This window comes from Nasonia vitripennis, chromosome 2 (assembly GCF_009193385.2).
Source record: "Nasonia vitripennis strain AsymCx chromosome 2, Nvit_psr_1.1, whole genome shotgun sequence".
Taxonomy (NCBI): Eukaryota; Metazoa; Arthropoda; class Insecta; order Hymenoptera; family Pteromalidae; genus Nasonia; species Nasonia vitripennis.
Genome location: NC_045758.1, coordinates 24,367,106 through 24,382,766, shown reverse-complemented (window position 1 = coordinate 24,382,766; position 15,661 = coordinate 24,367,106). Strand labels below are relative to the sequence as shown.

At 41.6% G+C, this 15,661-nt stretch overlaps 1 protein-coding gene across 2 annotated transcripts in view; it reads left to right on the top strand.

The window, feature by feature from the left end:
- LOC100678545 (zwei Ig domain protein zig-8) overlaps positions 1–15,661 on the top strand; it is a 73,888-nt gene that overhangs the window by 54,870 nt on the left and 3,357 nt on the right. For both annotated transcript variants that reach the window (XM_008205075.4, XM_031924349.2), the window contains 3 exons: positions 9,878–10,095; positions 10,676–10,886; positions 15,371–15,557. In XM_008205075.4, the coding sequence (XP_008203297.2) occupies positions 9,878–10,095; positions 10,676–10,886; positions 15,371–15,557 (616 nt within the window). The remainder of the gene's footprint in view (positions 1–9,877; positions 10,096–10,675; positions 10,887–15,370; positions 15,558–15,661) is intronic.

Genomic DNA, 15,661 nt, shown 5'->3' with positions numbered 1-15,661 from the left:
GAGCGTCGCATGTGCAGAGACTTTTGAAGCATTCCCGCGCGGGAATCGGTTATATATACCCATCCCTCGCATTCTCTGCGCTGAAGGAGGAATAGAGAGAAACGCTGCTGCCACGAGGATAAAAACTTTTCCGGGAGCTTGGCAGCCTACATTTATTGCCCTCGTCAGCCAATTACGGCTGGTCTTTTATAGCTGCTTCCGGGCCCTCAATTTCTACTTCTCTAGCCGGGCGAGCGCGAATTCTCTCTTCCTCGTAAATTCTATGAAGTCCTTTCTCTCTCTCTCTCTCTCTCTCTCTCTCTCTCTCTCTCTCTCTCTCTCTCTCGCTCTCACTCTCGCTCGCTCGGCGGATGAATGACATGCTCGCGTTCCTCCATGGCTGATCATTAATGCCAGCCGGTCTTGGGCTGCGCGCTGTAGCGTCGGTCCTGCACGTTTCCCTTCGCTTTAGGATTTCCCGCGGAGAACTCGTTGCATAATAATTTGATTGCTTCCTGCGCGAGTGTAACCCAGCAGTTTTCTCGTGAGAAGCTGAATTGGTTTCAAAAGTATAATATATCAGTTCGAAAGGATTTTTTGTTGAAGTTGAGGCGAAACAGGAGAAATTAATTACACTGTACGCACGAGCTTGAAAATGAAGAGGCAAAACATTTCACTCGAAATCGAATATGAAAAATATAATGTAAACGGCGGCTGTTGTGCATTTATGAAATACTAACTGTGTATTGAGAATTCGAGGTACTGACAACCTCGAGCAACGTCGAGTATTTTGAGTTTATGGCGGTGGCTGCTACAGCTGTGTGCATTTTATTGCTCTTCATTAGAGCCGTATATCAGTTTCAATTCAAGAGATGACGGTTCATCCGTTCTTAAGTCGGAACGCATTCTATGGCCTATAAATATCAACGCTGGCATGTATCTAGCTTTGTGCTTTCGAAAACATTCGAATGAATTTGTAAAAATGGAGAACGTTATGAATATTAAATTAGTCCGTGGCGGTAATTAACTGGAATATTTACAAGAAAACTTTGCTGCAAAACCGGACTGACCTAAATTACGCTTGTTATTTCCAAAATATAATAAAATATTACCAATTTTGCATGAACCAGGAAATCAACGAAAATTAAGCTTTAATTAATCGGATCGAGAGCATTATTTTGAGGGGAAAATCTAAATGCGAGAATAAAATACTCATCAAAATTGTGGGCAAAAATAAGCATGTTTTATATCAATTTTCTTTTTCACAAACGGTTGCAGAGAATTCAGTTAATACCGTCGGATTATTATCGCAATTCCTACATATTATAAATATATGATAAATACTTTCATTAAAATATGAATAAATATACAAAATTAGAATTAGAGTCATCGTATTTGATAGCTCGAGGTGCATATAAGGCGCGTTAAAAAACTTCCTGAAGACACTAAAGTGACAAGACACGTCGATCGTTAATGTAAGCGCGCCTCGACGTTGCGGCTTTATGCACTTTTTCGTACTCCTCTAGAGAATAAAGAGTACCTTTGTTATAAAACCCCATAAAGTTTCGTAAAAGATCTTCCATGTCGGTCTCGCGTGCGCAGATGTGTTTTTTTTACGTTTCCGTTGAGCTGCTTTTATGATTTCCGTCAACAACTATGCCAAGTAAGTTTTGTACAATGGAATATTACAATAATAGGTCTAGTTAGTGCGGTTTCAGGTGTTAGTATCGAATGTTATTGTTTATTACCCACTCTTACGCATTGATCACATGATTCGTTTAGTCTATATTTTAAAAAATTATTAAGAAACATTTAAATTAAAATGAAAGAAAATAATGTGGTTTTATTCTTTAAATTAATGTGTGTAAGACCGAAAGACTTTACTTCCAAATAGATTTTTTACTTCACCACGAATCATTTAATTTGCAGTAAAACAGCCTAGTCTTAAACGCGTTCAAGACATTTAGCTGCAGTAAAACCAAAAACATTCGCGGCTCTTCTTCACTTCTTCCACTTTACGAGTTTTTCGCTCTGGATTCACCTATTCTTCATTCCTGTCTCATTCTCCATTTCTTTCCCCTATATCCCTTTATTTCTCATTCACGACATCTTCAGCGCAAAGGTCTAACCTGTTCTCACCGCTACGAGGATTCACCAAATTATTGCCAGCACTTAGTAGTCGACTTTTTCTTCCGGTCTTGACCCAAATAATGTGTATTAACGAAGTTGTGAGAGTAATTTTTCGTACACTCAAATGATGAGTCGTTTTCAGTAGAAATGTCAGTGTATGGTCAGACGTGACTTCTAGACCGAGATCAGACTTTTCATCAATTTATAACAAAGGACCACGATGCCAAACCAAAATATCAGAAGTATTTCCAAGGGGTGCAGCGATGTTATCGAACAATCCGCTTAACTCCCAATTTATCTCGCCCTCCAGCAATGAAGCCCGACCGCCTCGTCAAAAAGCTCGTGATATTTCTCTTCTCGTGATCTTGCCACTCGCACACTCACTTCTTCTATTCATTACGTCCTACTATTTCTCCCTCTCTCTTTCTCATCTAATCTCGCTCCTCAATGTCACTCGACTTCCTCTCACTCTCACCGTCGCAGGCGGCGCCCTCCTCCCCGTCACTTTTTTCCTCCTAACGCCGCGGAGCGCCGCGCTGCGGCACAATCGAATCAGCAACGGGTGGGTAATTTCTTCCCTCAACCACACGAGGCAGAAAGAGGGCGAGAAAGTCCAAGAGGCAAGCAAGAAAGCAGACGCGGGAAATCGTAATTCCGTCGCAGGTGTGTGCAAGCGAACGGTTACCGAGAACATCGTCGCCCCGAGGAATCAACGAGTCTGTGGAAAACTTTGACGCTTGCTCGGCCGCCGCAAGGAGAAAAAAAGGAACCGAGGAAGCCACGGCAAAAAGCAAAATAGCGGGTTACCGGGGATGCATTTTTATTGGGTCTTCTATATTGTACCTTCCCCCCTCTACTAAAGCTTCTTTTTTTCGATTCGAGGAGAGTAAACTCGTGCCGCCGCAATTTCTTGTATTCAGCGAGTCTTCCGCGCGTGCAGCAGAAGGTTCGGTGTTTCGTGAAATTTTTCCACGGGAAATAGCGTAGCGAGCGGGATTAAGGAGAGAATACGATAAGACGAGAGGGAGAGAGGAGAGAAGATGAGAGATTGAATATTTACATCAGAAATCGATTGCGGCGCTTGATAGATAAGCGTATACGCTTTTCTTCGTTTGGGAATCAAGGAAACGCTTTCTTATTACGATCTTCGCAGACGACAGCGCTTCTATTTCGCGTATATGTTTGGATGTTTATTTTGAATCAATTTCCTGATTCCGAAAGCTCCGAGCTTTGTCCACTTTGCAATTCAAAGTTATGGGTATTATTATTGATCTCGGGAGAGTATGCGATTAGTTATCGAATAAGGAATTTTCATTCCATGGTTCGATCCTGCAGATAACGAATTGCTACGGCGTATTATTATGATTATCATAAGGCATATACCGAATAAGCGAGTTTTTGAAATATGGAGCTACTGTGCGTGAAAGCTATGGAAGTTCAGAAGATATGAAGCTCTTTTTATCGAGCAATCAATTATTCAATTACACGAGAAATCAAATGCATACCGCGCCGAAATCAAAGGGATGAATTCTTTGTTTTTGAGTAAGTTAATTAATTACGAAAAATAAGTAAAGTTGATACAAAAAAGGTGTTTTTTTCGATTAATTGAACAGTCGGAGGACTACATATTTTAATATAACTCATAATGAAATCTTGTGTTGGTAATCGTCCGAATCGACTCTAAATATCCATGAAATATTTAGTACGTACTCATAGCTGATAAGTACGCTTTGCATTGTAGTGCATCATTGCAGGTACCCTCGAAATGCAAAAGCGATGATTATTCGATTCCCTATCGGCGCATCAAATCAACACAAGCATCACTGCCAGTCCATAAACCGTTACATCAAACATTCAATTATAAACTCTCCAAGCCCAACTGATTTTCAACACAGCATAATCTCCAGCGTAATAATTGAAGCTAATAGCCATGGGTCCAGCCAACGTCGAGGCTTCGCAGGCTAGACTGTACAAGACCGCGGGACGAAAAGTTTTAAAGGTTCATGATTGATGCTCCCAGACGAGTTTGCCGATGCCTGGGCACAACGAAAGTTAGACTGAAGAGCCCTAGAAACTCACCGGCTGCAGAGGCTGAGCATAGCCCGTCGCGAAGAACAGTCAAGAGGGGCTGTGACTCCGTCCTACGGCCGCGCATAATACGCGCGCATCTCCATAATCGAAATACGCGAGGCTTCCTCTTCCAGCGGATGTACATAATGCCAATTTTTCGAGTTCGAAATGCGGATAATGTTCCGACCTTTGCTGTCAGTGCGGACTATCGATGACGCGACGCTTACACACTGTAGAGAGCAGTTTGAAGCGCGTTCCGAGAGAAAATTATCGAACTTCAAGCGCGGTACCGCGCGCGCAAGCTCTCTCTCTCTCTCTCTCTCTCTCTCTCTCTCTCTCTCTCTCTCTCTCTCTCTCTCTCTCTCTCTCTCTCTCTCTCTCTCCCTTTCTCGACATGGCTAATGGATAGTTCGCCGCCACTGGATTATGACGAGTTTGCTTCCGAGGATTACGGGCTTGCCGGAGTGAAAGCGTTTTACGTGTTTCAGAAATCAATTGGACGCGATTGCGGCGAGTCGCGTACGACTTAAAGACAATATAACTAAGAAAAATACTATCGAAGAGTTGAGAAATATCAGGAAAATCTCTTTTGAAGCGTTAAAACAGCATTGAAAATATTTTCTTTAAAATAGAAGAGATTTAATACTGAGATTTAAGCAGGGTTATTTAGCCTATTAAACTTGATTCGACTTACATTGCATTTTTGACGTACGCCAGTTCAAGAGGATAATCAACAGCATCCTGACCAAAAATACGCTCTTAATTCTGAATTATTAGTCTCTCAAGCTTGCGAACGGCGATATCTTGTAATCTGGGTTAAGAGTTATCTGAAACTTGAAATGGAAAACTTGATAAATAATTATGATATATAATCCTTCTTTGACAATTACTGCAAACAAATGGTTGGTAACAGTAACAAAATGCCTAATAAAATACGAACCAAAACTATACGCGTTGAGTTACTCTTAGCAACTGAAAATTTAGCTTGTGTGTATTCTACTTGCTAATGGGCATGTTCCATACTATATGATCGATCAAAATTATAGATATAATTATTTATAATGAATATTGATTATTTAAATTGCAATTATATTCAACGAAATTTCAAACTCGTGGAAGCTGGCCCTCGCAACGTGCATCACCAAACAACTCATTATCGTTGTTACTACTACCTGATACCTAGTATAATTGTAAATTACAATGATGAATAAACGTAAGTTCAAACAAAATCATTTCTACTGCAGTCTCTTATGTCAGCTAAATATTTCTCCACTTTATACACTAGAAAATTAGGTATGTACTTAAACTCCAAATTCTTTCTTTATTTTTCTATCAAATCTGTCACCGCAACCAAGATTTTTAATTCTTAAAAACCCCTTCCGTGACTTTATTTCCTGCTATCGCAATGAGATACAATTTTCCATTTCCTGCACTACTCTATTCAGCACAATTATATCAATTACAAAACCCTTCCACACACAGTCCCATTCGACCGGCTTCCGAAGCACTATTCTCATCAGCTCATGAATTATGCAACGACGGCCGTTTGTAAATAGCCGGTTCATTTTTTTCCGCGTGCTAGCTCGCGCGTCTTCTTTTTCTCCACCTTCTTCTCCTTCTTATTTCTGCGCAGTGGCAGAGCAAGCCGTTCGCGGTTGTGCTGAGTGCAGCTAAGTCACTTTCCGGCGGTAACCTCGTATCTGCGCGCAAAGAAAGTACAGCCTTAAACGAGGTATAATGCACAATAAGGTTTTCCATGCATAATTTATGAGCCTTGCTCCCTTCTCCTGCTCCTTTGCCTCGCGCGGCCCCTCTTCTTCTCCCTCTCATGCACAAAGGGAAGGGGGTGACTCTGCCTTTCGCTTCGCGGCTGTGAGCTCTGAGCCACTAACTGCCCGCGCATGAATTTACCATTTCGTTGACTTATTGCTCCTCCACGCGATGCATAATTGAGACTTAGGACCAAATCACTTTTGTGACCCGATGCCGTTGCGCTCGCGCTGATGTACATATCCGCTGTGCCGATTTTGGAGCTATTCGTTTTCGAGGGGGAAACAGCGGTGAAGCTGCGCATGCAATGTATTTTAAGTGAATTTTCGTGCTATTCCAAGTTGGAAATGAATATGAATTTTGTGGACTCGATATAATATACTGTAGCGTTTGATTTAGGTACTATTATAGGCCACCGTAAAACGAGTTCGAACTTTAGTCAATTTATTGGTCCATCAACGGAATCGCGTCAAATGCAGGTATACGGCCGCAACTTGTGTGTAACTTTCGATGAAGACTGAATTTTGAATGACCGTGTAAACTTTAAATTAGAACCAAACGCTCGCTTTAATTTAGTTTTCGCCGTGACTATCGCACACAGTATACAGTGTATAGCGCTGTAAGACGCGACGTTATGGTCTTCTTCTTTGAAAAATTTCTCTTTCCTATATAGCTGTTTCATAAAAAGCAGAAGACACATACCGAGCACTTTCTTACACAAGTTATTTTCTACACTTTGAAATTCCCCTCCAAATACGACGACCTCAATCCCGTATATTATATTTATTACCGTCAGTACATTTTCCCAGAGAGAGAATTTGCGGCTCTCTAGCAAAAAGGCGGACATTTTTGAAAATCCTTCGAGACGAAAGAGACAGAGAAGGAGAATTGCGCAAAGCAGCTGGCAGCCGATCTCTCTCATACATTATCAAAGTGAAAATATATAGCCTCTGGATTTGTCGCGCGCGCGTGTGTGTGTCTGCACTCGGGAAAATCTCGAGTTTGTCTCTCGGGGAAAGGCGGCTGCAGCTACTCCCGGAATCGCCGCGGACACGTTCCCTAGAGCGGCCCTAAAACAGATCCGAATTGGAAGCGTGACCGAAGTTTATTGCAAATAGCTGCGATATAGCGCCGCGGAAATTGAACGGGCTGCCGTAGCTGCCTTCCTTCCTTTGCTCTCTATATACATCTATGTATGTATCTGTCTCCGCGTGCGTGTGTGGATTTTGGCCTCTCGACAATAGCGTTGTCGACGACGCGCGGAAAAGTCGATTAACGGAGGCTCAAAGGGTCAGCGCGTCGCTACACTCGTCCTGTCTCCCCCTTTCATTTTGGCTGCTTTCTCGCGCGCGACGCAATGTTATTCGATAAAAGCCCGACTCGAACGTGTGTGGATTGAGACGTGACGAACGCGACAGAGAAAGGCTGCAGAGAGATGCCGAAGGTCGAGAGCTGTTGAAACAACAAACCGTACGGTTTAATTGTTGCGTTTGCGTTATTGTTACGTAGCAACAAATTATTTTTGAGTGAAATGCCTAAAGCAAGTTTTTTTATTTGCATGTGTTGAACGAAAAGTGAGAAAGCCGCTTTTATCTTGAGTTTTTTCAAACATGTGGGCGAGAAAAAACTGTATGAACATTGTATTAAAAAACAATGGAGCTCGTTAGTTAGAAGACAAGTAGAAGTCTTGCAACTTTTTAGAAATTACAAGCAAACAACAAAAGCTGTTTTGAAAATAAAAGCTTTACGTAGTGCTACTATGCAAGTAATAATGAATCAGCTCTCTTTTTTGTGCGCTGCTTAAATCTATAATGATAATTCAATATAAATTTCAAAACTGGGTTGAAATGCATACTCGATGATATTTTTCTCGCGGTTTATTTCACCAGCGTAACTGTAATTGGTCTCGAAATGTAGGCCGACATATCCTCGCAGTGATCATTAATTTCAGAAAACATCAACGAATACACTCGATTCCACAATCTCCCCGAATATTCCACCCAAATAATTCAAACCCGATAAAAAGATACCGACCACCGCGCAGACTGTATCGAGTGAGAAACAATATCCAGCTCATTCCCGGCGTCATTTCCGTATACATTAACTCTGCTCACCTCAAAGAGCAGCCGCTACTTTTTCCTCTTTCCTCTTTTGCTTTCCTTTTTTCCTGCTTATACGCCGAGGTCACCCTTATGCGGTGAATTCCCGGGTGCGCGGTCGCGGGAATATCAGCCGCCGGAGCCCTTGAAGCTAGGAGAATCTCGACTTTTCCAGCTGCTGCGCCACTCAGCGCCGGATATTGCGCCATTGACTTGAAAGGAAAGCTCCAATCTCAAGGTGGTGTGCGCGCATTTAAAGAAGTCGTCGCAGGCTGCTGAGCTAGTCGAGAGTGTCCGTTGATCATTTTTAACAACTCCGCACATCAAGACGAGACTGGCGACTTCAGCGCGGACGATAAGAAGTGACCGAGTGCTCGAGTCTCGGTGGAATTTCTAGTTATACATTTTTGTTGAAGGGTTAAGTTTTTTGTGTATTTTTTACTTGGAGCAATTTTCCGTAGATGTAAGCTCGATTCAAAAATTTTTTACGTTGCGAAATTTGTTGAAATACAAATTTCTGAAAGTAGACGTTGTCACAGTACACTGCGGAACAATTTGTAACTCTCAACAATACATACTAGATACAGGTCGACGCAAGTACAATCTATCATTCGAAAAAATTCAGAAAACTTCGTAAATACGTATATAGAATAAAAAAAAAACAGCTTATTTTTCATTTCGAGCAACTCAGTTTTTCATTCGCCTTCGACTTTCATCGGCGAACGAAGCTCGCGTTTTCATGACTTTACCGCGCGCGAAAATCAGTATTCCGGGAGTTAGCGAGCGACGCTGTGATGTACGAGGTAACGCCGTTGCGCTCGTTAAACCGGACGGTAGCTTAGGCTTTTACACGGGGCGCCTTTCTTTTTCGCCATGCAGTGCAGATAGTGTTTATCGCAGTATTACCTGGGGTCGGTCGTGACTCTTTTTAACGAGCAATACGCGATCATAATTAAGGAGACGCGAACTCGGCTCCCTTTTTTCTCTCAGGATGCTCAGGATATTTCCTATAGTTTCATGGCGGCGGCGAGCTAACCTTTCCGACGCTCTTATTTTATTTATACTCCGTCCTAAAAAGTAGGTCAGTAATTTTCAATTGATTTTTCTTCGTTTTGAATAAGGTGAAGATTTTACTGAATTAAAAACAGAACGGCACTAAGTATTGAATCTCGATATTCCAGTGTAATCTAATTTGCGGAAGAGAAGACTTTTCTTCGATCGAAGAGCATGACCACGTATCATTAAGCATTCAAATTTAATGGACTTCTATTTCGAATCTCTAGCGGGGAAAAATAAGCTTAAAACCAATAATTTTCTTGAATATTCGAATTTTCAGACGTAAAACAGCCGCACAGCTTGCGAAAAAGCTCGCGAGAGTTTTTCTTTTTATGGGCTGTGAAAGGTGGTTAAGAGTTCCCAGAGAGCAATCCAGAGTATAAAATAAAATCGTGAGCGAAGAAGTGACGCGTCGCTCCGAAAGATGGAATTTGAACTATGAAATTGCAATTTATATAAAACCCCAAAATATGTTTCGAAATCTCTATCCTCCGTTTACCAATGCATTAATTATGTCCGCCTCGATACTCGAACCTGCCATCGAATAGCGAATCTTTCAAAAATTCCGAGTACCACTGAACTCCTTTCTTTGTAACAAAGAGGAGTCCTCGGAAACTAGGTTACATCGCGCGCGCGACTCATTTGCATGGCTCCTTCTCACTCGCTCTCGAGTACTCTTCCTAAGATATTTTCCAAAGCTCTGGTAAAAGCCTGATAGAAGGGCTGAATCTTGCTCGTCACTGATAGGGAACGTCTTTTCTCCTTTGTCGCAGATGACTTCAAATCCAGCAACTACCATCACCAGCAGCATCAGCAGCTCGGCGGCGTCGGTCCTTTGAGAGTTCCGCACCTGAGGCACCATCACACCGTACATAGAGGCCCTTACTTTGAGAATGCCGAAGGCCAAGAGATCAATGACTCGCAGAACGTCGCGCATCTTGGTGACACCGCTCTTCTCGATTGTCGGGTCGTGATGCTCTCTGGTAAAATGGTAATTATGTATTTTTACTAATACTTTTTCTACTCACAAAAAAATTTCTTTTATAAACGATGAAGGATGTGGGTGTGATAGGTGAAATTATTAATAATCTCAATTAACGAAGGTTGAATTAAATTAAACTTGGCCGTTAATAATTAGAGCACAAATTACCAAAATCTATATTTTCGCAGAAAAGGTTATTAAAATTTCGATGGTAAATATACGTTTTAAGTTATGCCAAAATAAATTAATCAAGACAATTGTTTGCTTTACATTTTCCATTGTTAACTGATCTCCTATCGCTCAGGTACAGTTTAATTAAATTTCACCCTGTTTATACAGCGTACATATGCTCAAGCATAGCACGTATATCCGTACTAATTATACTTTTAGCATTTCAGTATTGTATCACTTTCCTATGGAAATACGAATAACGTCAAATAAATGCACAAACATTTTCACCCAATCAATTCGAACGCAATGACGTCATTGCTATCATAATATAAGTGCCAATTGAAATCGTAATTAAACACAGACTGTCTCAGTCAGAAATTCATATACCCATGTTAATAAAGCTTTAATTCACTCACAGGTAATGTGGGTACGACAGAGTCCGGACAAGGCCCTCCTCACTGTCGGCGAACACACGCACATCGCGGATCCGCGCTACGCGGTGCGTTTCAAGTACCCAAACAATTGGCGACTAGCGATCTCGGCAATCCAGAAGGAGGACCGTGGCTTGTACGTCTGCCAAGTGAACACGCACCCACCGAGGATGCTCGTGACTAACGTTACCATTCTAGGTAAATCGAGCGTGCCGCTCTTATTGACGACCTTGCGACGACTTGCGAGAGAGGAGAATGAGCTAGAGAATTAAGGCTGAATGAAGCTTGCGGGTAATGAAGGGCCTCGTTGTTCGAGCTTCATTGAAAGAGAAGGGAAAGGATTTATGGAAAAATTTTTGGCTGGGTTGGCTATCAATGCGATTCGCGGAAAAGCTCTACGCGCGTTATTAAAACTCGCGAAACTCGGAGCAGTTTTATTTGATCAACGAATGACGATCGAATTGGGAAGGTTAAATTCGTAAGAATTAAAAGAAATCGTTAAAAATTTCATACTTCTTTCACTGCTTATCGAACACTAAAATTTTGTTGCTGTTATCTTTATAGGGAGGTTAATCAGCTTTATTTAGAAATTTCCAGCTGGACACTCGAAGAGCGATAACAACTATTAAAAGCATTAATCAACGCGAAAGTGGCGTTCGTTAACGAGCGCTAAAGCTCGCTGATGAGCTTACGACTCGAAGGCGAAAAAGAATTCGTTTAATAAAGTCTCCCGCGTCTAACTTCGCGAAAGATAAAGAAGAAAAGTAGTTAAATGCGCGCCGTCCAGCAATCTTGTCAATAAGGAAAAACAACGTTTACCGAAAGAGTCGTTAGAACTCTCGCGAAAAGGAGAAAAGCTTTGAGCTCGTCCACGTCGCTGCGACGCGTAACTTTCTCTCGTCAGTTATTCGTCAGAACTTGGCCTGCAGCGACGCAACGCCAACAGTAGCAGTAGTGTAACTGAAGCCAGGTTAAAGTTAGGCCGGAAAAAAAGTTTCTCGTTAATCCGTAAGTAGCCGAAACTTTGACGCCACCGCACAGAGATCAAAAGTCTACATCTGTTATTCCTATTCTATATTATAAGGTGTGTGGTAAGTTATCATTTTTGATTCGGCGAAAATCAAAGATTTCCCTTAAGTTGATTGAAAAACTTTGAATACAAGTAACAGTGACCTAATAGTAATTTCACTAAACTAAAATACTTTTGATTTTACTGGTTTGTTAATAACTTTAAAATGACATGATTTGAGAAGCTTTTGTGATCAAGACTTCAACCCAGACTTATGACTTTTTAATCAAAAGTCCTTTAGTAAAAGTAATAAATCGTTGCGAAGAGACTTATTTTGTTCGGTAGAAGTTTACTTTCTTCGATGTGAAAACTATAGTCCTTATTAAATGAAATTTTAATTGGGGATTAATTTTAATTAAAGCTGTATATTTTCAAAGATTTGCTGTAGATTGAATCCAAGCACAAGTTGGAAATTGAAGTAAGCGTTAAACAAGAAAGATGAGTACGATACAGATATACAAACGTGTTATTATTTTTTTTACAGTTTTATTTATCTGCTAAATTTTAATTTTCTATCGACAGCGATAATATAATGCGATTCTGACTGTAATCATTATAAAATATTTATAAAACCCCAGAAGTTTTAGTTAACCTCCATCGACAATAATTTTTCCATTAAACTCTCTAGAATTTTCCTCGATGTCTATAAAAGCCTCTTGTTGCAATCCGCTTTTAGCAAGTCCACGTCGAGCTTCCCAGAACCAAAAAGAACAGAACGAGATCTCATGATTGAGCGGATCAAACGTTTATACGTAATACCTATATGAAACGACCTACTTTCTATAGGGGGGAACAAACAGAAGTGTCCGCAAGCTTGTTTGTCGTTAAAGGCTCGACCATGCACTCACACAGCATCGCCGTTCCAGCTTATACATCTTCTCTCTTCACAATTTCAGCGAGTGACAATATTAATTGTTCCCGAGTGCTCGGGACGCCGCAACATACATACGTCGATGTAGCCTCATTCAATTAGGCCTGAATGCATGTGCTTTTCTCTCGGTGGCACTTCGCGCAATCCATCATTTTTGAACGGCTTGGCTCTCTGGCGAAGAGCCCATTGTTACTTACGATCGCGGAGGGTATACACAGGGGAACGAGATGCGCGAGTCATCGTTTGTTAAATTCTTTGCGCCAAGGGCTGCATGCACACAAGGGATGATATTCTTTTCGCATTTTTCATAGTCGCAGCGTTAGGTGTTGGACAGTGGGTTTTGAAGTTTGTGGGTCAATGAATATTGATAGTCAAGATCAGGAGGAATTGAGTTGAAATTGTGCAATCATTAGTTGGTATACATGGTGACTTGATTAAACTTATGGAGCTTTTAATTTTAAACAAGGTATATTTGTCGAGATATCGTATCAGCACTACACACTATTAAATTTCTATTTGTTCTCGTACAATTAACTGAGTGACTATGTATTGATTAACTGGTGTTTCCACATCTACTCTAATAATATTATCGTCCTTCATCATAATTATTACTATTGCTGCATAACTTAAGGACACAAAGAAAACATTACTATGTTTCATAAAAAGAAATTTATTTAAATATCTATGCTACTCGTACTTTTATAATTTTATGCGTCATGAAAAGTCCGCTTCGCAACGTGTAAAAAGCAAGCGTCAACTTTTCGTGAGTTAACCTGCTCGTTAGAACGGAAAAAGAGTGAGAGTATCCGGCTATGCAACTACCCCTCGACGTTGTTGACCGACGTAATGGAAAACACCTCGCAATCCCTTCGCTGAAAATGTTCTCTCTCAAAAACGATGACGCGCGACCCGGCTCGCCTACGACTCGTTTGCTGCACAAGGAGGCCCTTGATTAAAATTCTGCGGAAGTAAGGATTCAATTACAATGAGAAGCTTTCTCGCGACTGTTTTTTTTTTACAGTATCGCGACTGCACAGCGCTATCCAGTTGTGCGAGAGCTTGCAGAGCTTTGAACACTGTGCTCCGAATGCCTCCGGCTATACGCGAGAACTGTTTGTTTCACTTCAGATGTAATTGTAACGCGTGATATAACAGGACGACCTTTTTTGGAGCTTAGGAGCGCGAGAGTAAGGGTGTTTTGAGTAGGAAATATGATACCATTACATTGTTTCTTTAGCTTAGTGAAACCATATCCCTTCAGCGTTTTTGAGTAAAAAATTTTTCCAATGAAGATTGTCCGAAATTGAAACTTTATTGATCGACATTCACACATTGATATGAACACCAATCTGGTCGAACTATACATACATCCCATCAGAATAGAATTCGAGCAGCCTTAATACCAATCCATCCCGCAAGAAGAGCATACATGCACGCACCCGGAGGCAAATTTACGCAGACGACATCCACACATATTTACCCACCCAAATGCATGTGCGACCAGAGATCTGTGTACACACATCTGCATTTCCAAGCACACATGCTCGTTCTGTCTCTCTTCCTCACTCCCGAGCAAGTTACTTGCAATATACATATCCTGTCACACGAACCAGGCGACGATCGCTCGTCGAAACGAAACCGAAAACCGCTTCGAACAAAGCATCATATTTCACATGATAGATTTGAAAAAAAAATCGTTGCGAGAAGAAACTACGCTCGGAAATTACCTATTTCTAGTTTATATCCGAAACGGCACGGAGCACAAAAAAAGGGACAACCGATTGAGATTCGATTTCGCGAATGGAAGTGTGCGGCGGGGCTTACGTCGACTACGTGTACACACGTATGTACGACCCGAGCCAGTAGACGATATAACGCGCTCGTCACAGTCCATTAAAAAACAGACGAGCCTCTCGAAACCTTCAATATTTGACCCGCGAGTGTCGGCGTCGCACGCCGGGGAAAAAACGGAAATTTCGATCGACAAGATCAAACAGGCGGAGGCGTATAGCGCGAAAAGCACCCCTAGCTGCTGCCGCTCTGACGTGTGCGTGTACTTTGCGCGAATCGGTTTCGCGTTCCCTTTTTCCGTCCCCTGTCGTTCTTTTGTCGACGCTCGATGTATCTTTTTTTGCGTCCAGGCAGCGGTTTTTTCCCCACTACTCTCGACATCGGCAGCTCCCAGAAAATTTATGCGCTCGACGACAGCCGACGCCTGAAATGCGCTTCGATAACGTTTCCAGTGGGAAAAGCAATCGTTGAGATTTTTTCTGTTCTTCGTCTTCGCTACTTTCTCCAATTGCTCCGGAGCGTTTTACTGTTTTACTGTTCGTCGTTCTTTTATTCTTCTTTTTTTATAGTAATGAAAGAAATGTGCTTTGTGTCGCATAGGGTATGTGGGACAGAAGACGCGTTTTTTATGTAATCCTTTTTCGCAATTGTTTTCTCGATCGGAGCCCGGATATACACGGGAGAGATTCTTGCAGCAAGTTCTTTGAAAACGAGCAATCTTGCTTATTGCTATAAGGTTGGCTTTATCTTTGTGTCTTCAAGAGCCCTGCATGCGCCGAGATCCTTTGATCCTGATAACGAGTGTAGCATAGGAATAAAAATAAAACGGTTGTGTTAATATTGATAAAAGCCACTAGAAAGAAACGTATTTTCTAAATTTAAAAAATGATAAAATTTTTAATTTGGAAAATTTAACAGTGTATTTTCACAAAGTTCGTTTTCTTTGCACAGCACCGGACATCAGAATTGTGGACGAGGCGAACCACGAGCTGCGTGACCGCTATTATAAAACTGGAAGTATCATTGAGCTGACGTGCATGGCTCGGCCGTCGCGGCCCGGCTCAAAAGTGCCCCATCCAGTTTGGAAGAAAAATGGCGAAACGCTCCCAGATCACGTCAACGTTTATCATACCAACGGGTGAGTTCGAACGTCGTAAATCAAACAATGGGCAGCGGCATATTTCCGCGCTCATTCTATATTTCTCTCTTACTTTGAAGATATGAAGAGAGAGAGAGGCAGAG